Raw genomic sequence first — 10,686 nt, forward strand, 5'->3', positions numbered from 1 at the left:
ATTCCCTTGTCCCCTTTCGGGAGGAGACCTTGGTAATATTTATCCACAGCAAATAATAATCCACACAGACAAGAAGGATAGGGTGAAAAAGATTGGGCAAAGAGAGCAAGAGAATCCTCTTGCAGCCTGCAGCTTTCGCAAAAGGACCCCTCTCCCCTCTCCATCAAGCTATTTATTGCCAACTCCACAGCGCCCCACCTGGAAGGGCTAGGTGGGGCAATAGTCACAGAACAATCCTAAGGAAATACTTTTATAGACAACAATTTCAAGAATAATCTTATGGAAACTTTTTCATATACTACAATTTTTCATATACTACAATTGCCCTTTGGGGAGAAGAGGTGCCCACATTTGCCTGTGCCCACATTCACCCTGTGCCACACTCCCTGAGCAGCAGCAGGGGCCATGGGAAACTAAGGCCACAGGAGGCAGCTCTGGAGCCTGCACTTCTCCCAAGATTCTCTCAGAAGCCATGACTTCCGCCCAGCAGCTGCCCTCTCCCCACTGGAGGCCACTGTCCTGGTTCCTGCCCCATGTTCCTGCCCTCTCCCTGCCCTCTCCATCTACCCTGGGTTCCCTGTGCTTTTAGAAAATACTACATGACCCTGGGCAGTAGAGACCCCGTTCCTGGCAATGCCAGAGACCTCTGTGCCTAGGAAGTGCACCAGCTGTGGAAAGCAGGAGGCTGTGTGGGCTGCTGGGAGCAATGCCCTGAGGCCGGTAGAGTCTCTCACAAGGGGGCAGGAGGCCCCATAGGCCTCTGTCTGAACTGGCCATTGCCACCCATCAGCTGAGATCCTCCCACCTCTGAAGGGACCTTTAAGGGAGGGGTCCCTGCTTCGTGACAGCAGCCACAGGTCAGAGGTCAGGCAGGAAGAAGTATCCCCTCTCCTGGTCTCCTGGTCCTGGGATCTCCCCTTCTGAGCACACCCGGAGGCAGCAAGAGCTCAGATGGGCCCAGGTGGGCCCACACCAGATCCAAAGGTGGCAGCAGCTGGACTCATCTCCCAGCCTGGTGAAACACCTGGGTGTTTCCCCCACAGGCCTAGATAAGCACCACAGCTTGGCCGAGGAGCCCCAAAAAGCCACTTCTGCCAAATTCACTGGAATGCAGGGGCCGTGCTCCAGGAGCATCCACCACAGGGTGCCAGTACTTGCCATGCGCCCAGGTGAGCACTGCAGTGTCTGCAGCTAAAATGGGCAAGTAAGAACCACAGTGCCCAGGTCGTCTGGGCCTGGTGGCCTTTCCTAGACTGCAGTGAAATGACCAGCTTGAACTGGGTTTGCCAGAGTCAGTGAGCAGAGCTGCAACTTAAAAAAAAAAAAAAAAGTCCCGGGGCCCGGAGAGATAGCACAGCAGCGTTTGCCTTGCAAGCAGCCAATCCAGGACCAAAGGTGGTTGGTTCGAATCCCGGTGTCCCATATGGTCCCCCGTGCCTGCCAGGAGCTATTTCTGAGCAGACAGCCAGGAGTAACCCCTGAGCACCGCCGGGTGTGGCCTAAAAACCAAAAAAAAAAAAAAAAAAAAAAAAAAAGTCCGGGCCGGAGAGATAGCACAGAGGTGTTTGCCTTGCAAGCAGCCAATCCAGGACCTAAGGTGGTTGGTTCAAATCCAGGCGTCCCATATGGTCCCCCCTGCCTGCCAGGAGCTATTTTTGAGCACATAGCCAAGAGGAACCCCTGAGCACCGCCAGGTGTGGCCCAAAAACCAAAAAAAAAAAAAAAAAAGTCCCCCTCAAGCTGTTGGTGCCTCTGTCAGGCCTTTGTGGCAGGAAAGCAGGGATGAGCTAAGTTGCTGCAGCTGAGAAATCCACACATGACCGCCTGCCCCCTTGAGTCACAGGCTTCCCATGAGGGCCCCGGCCCTCCCCCACTCCACCCATCTGTGCCTCGTCCCTGTGGAAGGGATGGCCAGCATTCCTAGAGGAGTCGGCGCATCCAGGCTGTGTCTCTCTGGCAACCCGAGAGCCTGTTTGTCTGCTCATGGAGCAGCTCCTGTGGAATAGGAGCCATGGTGCAGGAAGTGGGGCAGGCGGCAGGAAATGCCAGGGGCACCCCAGACCTTGCCCTCTGCTCCTCGGGCCTTGCTGCCAAATATGTGCCCTGCTTTTTTTCCATGCCCTGCCCCAGGCACTCAGGAGCCACATGTCACGGGTGCCTTGTCACTGAATCAACCACATCAAAAGCCCAGTGTGGGCTGTGTTTTCCTCCCGGAAACCTGAGCCCCTAAGAGGGCCCTCGGCTCTGCAGGCAATTATGCACCTCGCTGGGCCCAGTGGACATGCATTCCAGGTGTCGACATGCCGTGACACCCATGTCTGCTGCCTTGGGTGACAGTGGTCTGGCTTCTGTGTCCCCTGGGTCCCTCAGACCTGCAGGAATATGTGGGTGTGTGAGCCACCAGGTGGGCTGCAGAAAGAGGGAACAGCCTAGGGCCCTGAGAGCATCATTTGCTTTCATTCTTCACCTCTCAGCCAAAAGATGGGTGGGTGGGTGGGTGGGTGGGTGGGTGGGTAGATGGATGGATGGACGGATGGATGGACAAACAGATGGATAGGTGGATGGACAAGCAGATGGATAGATGGATGGATGGACAGATGGATTATAGATGGATAGGTGGGTAGTGGGTGATAGGATGAATGGATAGATGGGTGGATGCGTGGGTGGATAGATGGGTGTGTGGATGAGTGGAGGGGTGGGTGAGTGAGTGGATGGGTGGATAGATTGGGTTGATAGATAAGTGGGTAGATGGATGGATGGATGGATGGATGGATGGGTGGATGGATGAATGGATGGATAGTGGATGATAGGTAAAAAGATAAATACCAGGATACACAGATGAACAGACAAAGACAAGGATTCATGGGGCAACTATATATACAAAAACAGTGGAGAGGAGGAAAACCCTGACCAAATCTATCGGAAGGGGCCACACAGACCCTGCCTTGCATTTACTCCTTGAGTAAATGAACTTGGGCCCTGTCTCCCTGAGCACCGGGGGCTGAGTCTTGGGCAGTGGCCCTATGCCTTGAACGGAGACAGCCCTCAGCTCTTCCCTGATTCTCCCTCCACAGTATAGTGTGAGGTAAGTCGAGCACAGTGTCTGGATCTCAGGGCTCAGGGCTGCACAAAGACCTGTCATGTGATCACAAGAAAGTCCTCACACAGGACAGGCCCATGCAGCAGACTCAAGGCATGGCAGCATCTGCCTCTCAGTCTGTCCTCTGCAGGGAGGTCAAGAGCAGGAGCAAGGGGCCCAGAGAGATAGCAGAGTGGCATTTGCCTTGCAAACGGCCGATCCAGGACCAAAGGTGGTTGGTTCGAATCCCGGTGTCCCATATGGTCCCCCGTGCCTGCCAGGAGCTATTTCTGAGCAGACAGCCAGGAATAACCCCTGAGCAATGCCGGGTGTGACCCAAAAACCCAAAAAAAAAAAAAAAAAAAAAAAAAGAGCAGGAGCAGGGCCGGAGAGATAGCATGGAGGGCATTTGCCTTGCATGCAGGACAATGGTTCAAATCCCGGCATCCCATAGGGTCCCCCGAGCCTGCCAGGAGCGATTTTTGAGCATAGAGCCAGGAGGAACCCCTGAGCACACCCAGGTATGGCCCAAAACAAACAAAAAAGAGGAGAGCAGGGCAGCACCGCTTAGCAGACAGAGAGCCAGGCAGAGATAGAGACACACAGATAGAGGGGCAGACAGAGGAACAGATAGACAGACAGCTAGGGCCTCTGCTTCATGTGTGTTTCTGCACTGGTCAAATCCTCACTGCTGAGCAAAAGATGGAACCCAGAGAGTCTTAGCAAATGTCAATGGGCCAGGCCTCACCTCCTTCTCCCTCTCCCGCTGCTTCCCTCAGGGGTACCTGGGCAGTGGCAGGGCCGACCCTCCCTCACCTGTCTGCCCCCCCAAGCCTCTGACCAAGAGGCTTCCTTGGGGGTTTCCAAACCCACCCAGGATCCTGTATCTGCGCCAAGTCCCGCCTCTCCCAGTGCCTACACAGGGGTAATCAGACAGCCCCCTTCCACCTGGGCCTGCTCCCCATTTCCCAGGAAGGGAAACTGAGGCACAGGGCAAGGATTGCTTGTCCTGAACCCAGAAGGGGTGGGGAAGGGGGCTGGCCCAGAGAACCAGACCGGCACTTTTGCCAGCACTGAGCTGGGGCTCAAGGCAGCCAGTGTCCCTGGAGGTGGCCTTTCTCCTGCCCCTGTGCTGGACCGAGGGGATAAGCAGGGAGCAGAAGGAAGAAAGCAGGTGGGCCCTGAAATCCAGGCCTGGGAACAGGAGCAGCCTGGACACCCCCTGCCTCACACTGTGCCCCACAGTTTCCCCAAGGAGCCTCTGAGCTTCAGCTGCAGGGGATGGGGGGGTCGTGCAGGCAGACCCTCCTGGGGTGCTTTACAACCCAGTCTGTCCTGTCCCCCCTCTACAAGCCTTCTTCTGGGACAGGAGCCGGCTCACCCCACAGGTGGAGTCCGAATGCTTTGGGGGGTTGAAGCTGGGAATGGGGCCAGCCTGCCCCCTTCCTCTGAGCCTGCCGTCAGGCTGAAAAAGAGACGCTGTGTCTTTAAGCACGGAGGCTCCAAGGGGTGCCCCGGCAGAGAAAAGGCTAAAGCCACGTCGAGGGAAGGAGTTTAATCTAATTTGGTTGGAGGGTGTCTGTCTGCCTTGTTGTCTTTGGGAGTGTGGGAAGAGAGGGGAGGCTGCCCCGAAAGCCGTGGGGAGCCTCCGCGGTCCTCCAAAGCAGGCCATGAAAGGGGGATTAGGGCCTCGCTCTGATTTGCAATTCACACGCGCCCTGGCAGGCTGCTAATATTTCAAGGGCAGCGGCCTTCAGAATAGCGGCCTAAGTGTTTCCCGGACCCCCAGCCAGCCAGTGCCGGCCTGGATTTTTTGGGGGGGGGGGGATTGGGGGGTGCTCAGGCCAGACCCGCTGCTCCAAGCTCCTGTGGGTTGAGTGTGATTCAAACTTTTTGTGCCAGTTCCAGGGGTGGCAATTCGCTTTGGTTCTCTGGGGGTGGGGGGCACCCAACGAAGTTTCCCTCCCAACCAATCAAGGTATTTTTCTCGGAGAAAAAAAAAATATGTGGGGCACGGGGTCACAACCTGCCCCCTGGGTTAGAAAAGAGAATTTTCCATGTGTCCCATGCCTGAAATCTTGACATTTAGTTTGTTCAGAGGAAGGGGGTCAGGGGGGAGAAGGGGCACAGACGCACACAAAAACATGCCCCAGGAGCCAGCCAGGGCAGGGAAAGGAGAGGAGAGACTGCTGCTTCCCCAGGGACACCCCATGTCTCCCTCTCTCCCTTCCTTTCCTTTCACCTGCTCCCTAGAGGCCCCACATACACCCCCCAAGGCTGAGGGCTTGAGTGTCATTTCTCAGTGGCTGAATTGTTAGGATTTTTATCTTAAAGAGATTATGTGAGTTCTAATCTCATTTCGGAACCACCATCCTCCCCCCCCCTTTGTTATTTCCATGGCCTGGAACATAACAGGTAACTGAACTTTGATTTTCAGCAATGTCTATCAGAGGGTTTTTTTTTTCAATTTTCGACTTTGCTACAATTATAGAAATCAATCTCTCTCTCTCTCTTTCTCTCTCTCTCTCTCTCTCTCTCTCTCTCTCGCTCTCTCTCTCCTCAAAAGTATTTACTTCTGCTTCAAAATGTTGCCTGACTCCTAAACTATTTCTTTTCCTAAAGAAAAATTAAAATAATAAATCAATAAATACATCTTTCCTAGAATATTCTTAACATTTCTCAGGATGAACATTTGGAAAAGCTTAAAGGTAGATATTTTTAAGATTAACTCTCTGCCATTGATAGGTATTTACAGAAACGTACTTCTTGTAGCTAGTTGGGGTGAAAATCATTTTGGGCCCCTGCCTGCTAGTTGAAATTGCTTTTAATTATAAAGTTTCATTAAACACTGAGTAAAATTCCCATTAATTTAAACATATTACTATTCCCAGGCCAGCTCAAATGCTTTCTTTTCACTCCCCCTTTCATCCATGGTTAAATATGTAAATAAAATGTCTAAAGTCATTCTTCAAAGAAGACAAAAGAAAAAAGCGCTGAGCAGGAGACAGCCGTAAAATTCTTCCCAATTCCCCATAACGTTTGCCAGAGGGGGGCGGCCGTCGGCCCCGGCAGCAGCGGGAGTTCTGGCTCCTTGGAACCAGAGGCTCAAATCCCACACACGGAAAAGAAAAGAAAATATCTTTTCAGCTGGAGCCATCAAAAGGCCCTTTTCATTTATTAGTTACAGAGTTATCTTCCCGTTGCTGATTTCTACGAATCCTCTGATTTTTGTGGTGTTTTTCCCCCCTATAATAATAATGTCTATTTGTTGGTTTTCAGCTCAGCTGGGCAGAAAGAGACAGGCTCTTGTGCAACATTTTTATTAAAAAAAAAAAAATGGAGAAGAAAGAAATGTGAAGTGGCCAGAGCTAGAAGAATGGGCCTGAGCGCGGCTGGATTAAAACAGCACATAAAGGATGGAAGAGGAGGGCCCAGGACCCCCCTTTGGCACAATCCCTTTCCCTTCCACGTGCAAATTTCCAGGAGTGTGTGAGGGAGGCAAATAAGGAGGGGAAAGAAGTAAAAAGGAAGGACAATTCTAGAAGGGTCAAGGGATATATTCTCTGGAAAGGTTTGGACAGTTCACTCTACTGAAAGGGATCCCCGGTGGCTGATGGAGACTAAGAGGGGCCTGTAAAGAAAGGGCCACAGCCCTGCGGTCTTAAGGGAGGCCTCTCTGCGGTATCCCTGGTGCAGGACACTCCAGAGGGACTGGGCTTGAGACCAGTGAGTCACCTAGTCTCCCCTCTTCATTCTGGGACCTTAGCCATGTGCGCACGCGCACACACACACACACACACACACACACACACACACACAATCTCAGAAAACCTCTGCTAGGAGGTGGAATTGCTGACTGGCTGAAATAGAGTTGGGAGATGGGCAGACAGCTGGGTGGATGGGTGGGTGGGTAGGTGGATGGATTGCTGGATGGGCTGGATGGATGGTTGGAGGCATGCATGCATGGTGGATGGGTGGGTGGGTGGAAGAATACATGGATGGGTGGATGGATGCCCGGACAGGCTAGGGTGGATGTTGTCACGGGCTGGTGGGTGACTAAGTGGCTTGTCTGGGGCCTCTGGCCACACCTTAGAAGCTCTGCGGCTGGAGCTTCCCCTTCCTGGAGCTGCCACCTAGATGTGGGCTCCATGTGGCACCAAGGAGTCCCCGCTGCACCTCAAAGTTCTGTGCAAAGAGCTGGACTAAGCCCCCCCTGGAGTACCCCACGCCCACACCCAAGGCACCCCTGTTCTCCCACATGGGAATGTCCTGCAGCCTCCCACCCTGGGGCTTGGAGGCCACAAGAGGGACCCTCGGGGCGACCATATCAATCTAGGGAGTCCCAACCCGGCGCAGGCCTGGGTGGGGGTAGGAGAGGGGCAGACGGAGTGGTCCAGGATAGAAGCTTTGGGGGGGAGGGTCTCCGCAGGCCAGGCTCCCAGGGTGAGGGGGCCCACCACCAGGGAGGGCTCGGATCGGAACGCGCCTCCAACTTTCCACGACAGCTGCGTGGCGCAGGCGCCTGCCCCTCCCCAGAAATCGGGGGCGTCTGGGCTCCAGAGTGGCAGCGCACCCCACCACCCTCCGGCCTCCCCTCCCCCAGCGGAGGGCGCGCGGGCACCGGCGGGGACAGATGCGCACAGCGGGGGCCTCCCGCCCCTCGCCCGGCCCCGCGCGCCCCCTTTGAAATCTGCAGGCGCGCCCCTCCCCGGAGCCTGCGGGGAGGTGCGGGCAGGTTTACAAGCTCCGGGCCACTTTATGGAGGGGCTGTAAAACGCAAAATCCCACTGCTTTGCTTTGAAAAAGCGCTCCCTGCCCGGGACACCCCCCACCCCACCCCATAAAACCCAGAAGATGCGCCCCGGGTCCCTCCACCTACCTACCCACCCACCCACCTCCGAACTTCCAAACCAGCCCCCCGTGCTGCGCCCTGGAAGAGCTGGCACTTGGAGGCTCCAAGGGTGCGCAGCACCAGGAGCGCAAGAGGGGCGCAAACGGGGCGCGCGCGGGCGGGCGCGCACAGCCAGCCAGAAGCCGGGCGCCCAGGAGGCGGGGTCCCCGAGGGCGGGACCGAGAAGGCCGAGGCCTCCCCCACACACACACACACCCGGGGACCCCGCTTTCTCATGCAAAGCAAAGCAAAGCAGCGGCGGGGCGGGGCGCGCGGCGAGGCGGGGCCTTGGCACCGCTCGGGTCGGCTCAGAGCGCGTCTTCTCCTCCCCGGACGCCGACGCGCGCAGAGGGAAGGGCGAGCCGCCAGGGGTGCCCGTGTGTGTGGGTCCAGAACGCGCCCGCCCCCGGGGCGCACCCAGGAGCTCCGGAGGAGTCCTTGGCCTTCGGGAGTGCGCCGGGTTCTGGAGAGAAGGAGAGCTTGCTCGAGATCGGGTGGACCTGGAGAGAGGGCCTCGGCGCCCGACGACGCGCGGCCCGGGCATGGGCGCGCGCCCTGGCCCTTGCTGCGGGGGGACCGTCCCGGAGCCAGGGCCCGCCCGGCTGAGCCCGCAGCGGTGAGGGGCGCGCGCCACCCCCACCCCACCCCACCCCACCCCACCATGGCCCTCCTGGTGCCGTGGCTGGTGCTGCGCCTCCTGGGCGCCTGCGCCGCCATCGGCTCCCTGGACCTGGAGCGCCCCGGCGACGGCAAGTGCCAGCCCATCGACATCCCGATGTGCCAGGACATCGGCTACAACATGACCCGCATGCCCAACCTCATGGCGCACGAGAACCAGCGCGAGGCGGCCATCCAGCTGCACGAGTTCGCGCCGCTGGTGGAGTACGGCTGCCACCGCCACCTGCGCTTCTTCCTCTGCTCGCTCTACGCGCCCATGTGCACCGAGCAGGTCTCCGCGCCCATCCCCGCCTGCCGCGTCATGTGCGAGCAGGCCCGGCTCAAGTGCTCGCCCATCATGGAGCAGTTCCACTTCCAGTGGCCCGACTCGCTGGACTGCCGCAAGCTGCCCAACCAGAACGACCCCAACTACCTGTGCATGGAGGCGCCCAGCAACGCCTCCTCCTCCTCCTCCTCCGAGGAGCCGGGCCTCTTCCCCCCGCTCTTCAGGCCGCACCGGCCCCCCCACGAGCCGCAGCAGCCCCAGGACTCGACCCCCGGGCGGCCCGGGCTCTGCGCCAACCCGGGCAAGTTCCACCGCGTGGAGAAGAGCGGCTCGTGCGCCCCGCTGTGCGCGCGCGGCGTGGACGTGTACTGGAGCCGGCGCGACAAGCGCTTCGCCGCGGCCTGGCTGGCCGTGTGGTCGGTGCTGTGCTTCTTCTCCAGCGCCTTCACCGTGCTCACCTTCCTCCTGGACCCCGCGCGCTTCCGCTACCCCGAGAGGCCCATCATCTTCCTCGCCATGTGCTGCTGCGTCTACTCGGTGGGCTACATCATCCGGCTCTTCGCGGGCGCCGAGAGCATCGCCTGCGACCGGGACGGCGGGCAGCTGTACGTGATCCAGGAGGGCCTGGAGAGCACCGGCTGCACGCTGGTCTTCCTGCTGCTGTACTACTTCGGCATGGCCAGCTCGCTCTGGTGGGTCATCCTCACCTTCGCCTGGTTCCTGGCGGCCGGCAAGAAGTGGGGCCACGAGGCCATCGAGGCGCACAGCAGCTACTTCCACCTGGCGGCCTGGGCCATCCCCGCCGTGAAGGCCATCCTGGTGCTGGTGATGCGGCGCGTGGCGGGCGACGAGCTCACGGGCCTGTGCTACGTGGGCAGCATGGACGTGGGCGCCCTCACGGGCTTCGTGCTGGCCCCGCTGGCCTGCTACCTGGTGCTGGGCACCTCCTTCATCCTGTCGGGCTTCGTGGCCCTCTTTCACATCCGCCGGGTGATGAAGACGGGCGGGGAGAACACGGACAAGCTGGAGAAGCTCATGGTACGCATCGGGCTCTTCTCCGTGCTGCACACGGTCCCGGCCACCTGCGTCCTGGCCTGCTACTTCTACGAACGCCTCAACATGGAGCACTGGCGGGCGCAGGCCCAGCAGCGGCCCTGCCGGACGGACGGCCACTCCCGCAGCCCCGACTGCCTGCTGGCCGCCTCCATCCCCGCCGTGGAGATCTTCATGGTGAAGGTGTTCATGCTGCTGGCCGTGGGCATCACCAGTGGCATGTGGGTGTGGACCTCCAAGACGCTGCAGTCCTGGAGGACTGTCTGCAGCCGCAGCCTCCGGAGGAAGAGCCGGAGGAAGCCGGCCAGTGCGCTGGGCTGTGGGATTTACAAAAAGGCTCAGCACCCCCCCAAAACTCACCCGGGCAAATACGAGCTCCCGGCCCAGTCCCCCAGCCTGGTGTGAGAGACTGGGGGCCCTGAGGCAGGCCAGGAGGGTTGTTCACTCTGCCAGGCCAAGCTCTAACTCTGGTGCTTTTCATGGTTGGTTTTTTGTGTGTTTTGTCGTTTGTTTTGGTTTTGTTTTGTTTTTAAATAAAGGGGGGGTGGAAAGTTTTTACCCTGAGATTCAGGATGCTGTGATACACTGAAAGTTTGCACACACACACACACACACACACACACACACACACAACACTGCTTCAAGTTTGGGGTTTGTTTTTTTGGAGGAGCCCCACCCCCACCGTAACTAATTTGTGGTGAAGTCCTTGACTCCGCACGG

At 57.9% G+C, this 10,686-nt stretch overlaps 1 protein-coding gene across 1 annotated transcript; it reads left to right on the top strand.

Moving 5' to 3' along the window:
* Positions 1–8,655: 8,655 nt before the first annotated feature.
* Positions 8,656–10,371, top strand: FZD10 (frizzled class receptor 10). The gene has a single exon (XM_049769245.1). The coding sequence runs from the start codon at positions 8,746–8,748 to the stop codon at positions 10,369–10,371; it is 1,626 nt and encodes a 541-aa protein (XP_049625202.1). The 5' UTR covers positions 8,656–8,745.
* The last annotated feature ends 315 nt before the right edge of the window (positions 10,372–10,686 follow it).

The sequence above is a fragment of the Suncus etruscus genome, chromosome 2 (assembly GCF_024139225.1).
Source record: "Suncus etruscus isolate mSunEtr1 chromosome 2, mSunEtr1.pri.cur, whole genome shotgun sequence".
In the NCBI taxonomy this organism is placed as follows: domain Eukaryota; kingdom Metazoa; phylum Chordata; class Mammalia; order Eulipotyphla; family Soricidae; genus Suncus; species Suncus etruscus.

Coding starts and splice junctions, on each gene's coding strand:
- FZD10 (XM_049769245.1), top strand. CDS start 8,746: ATGTGCCAGGACATCGGCTACAACATGACCCGCATGCCCAACCTCATG.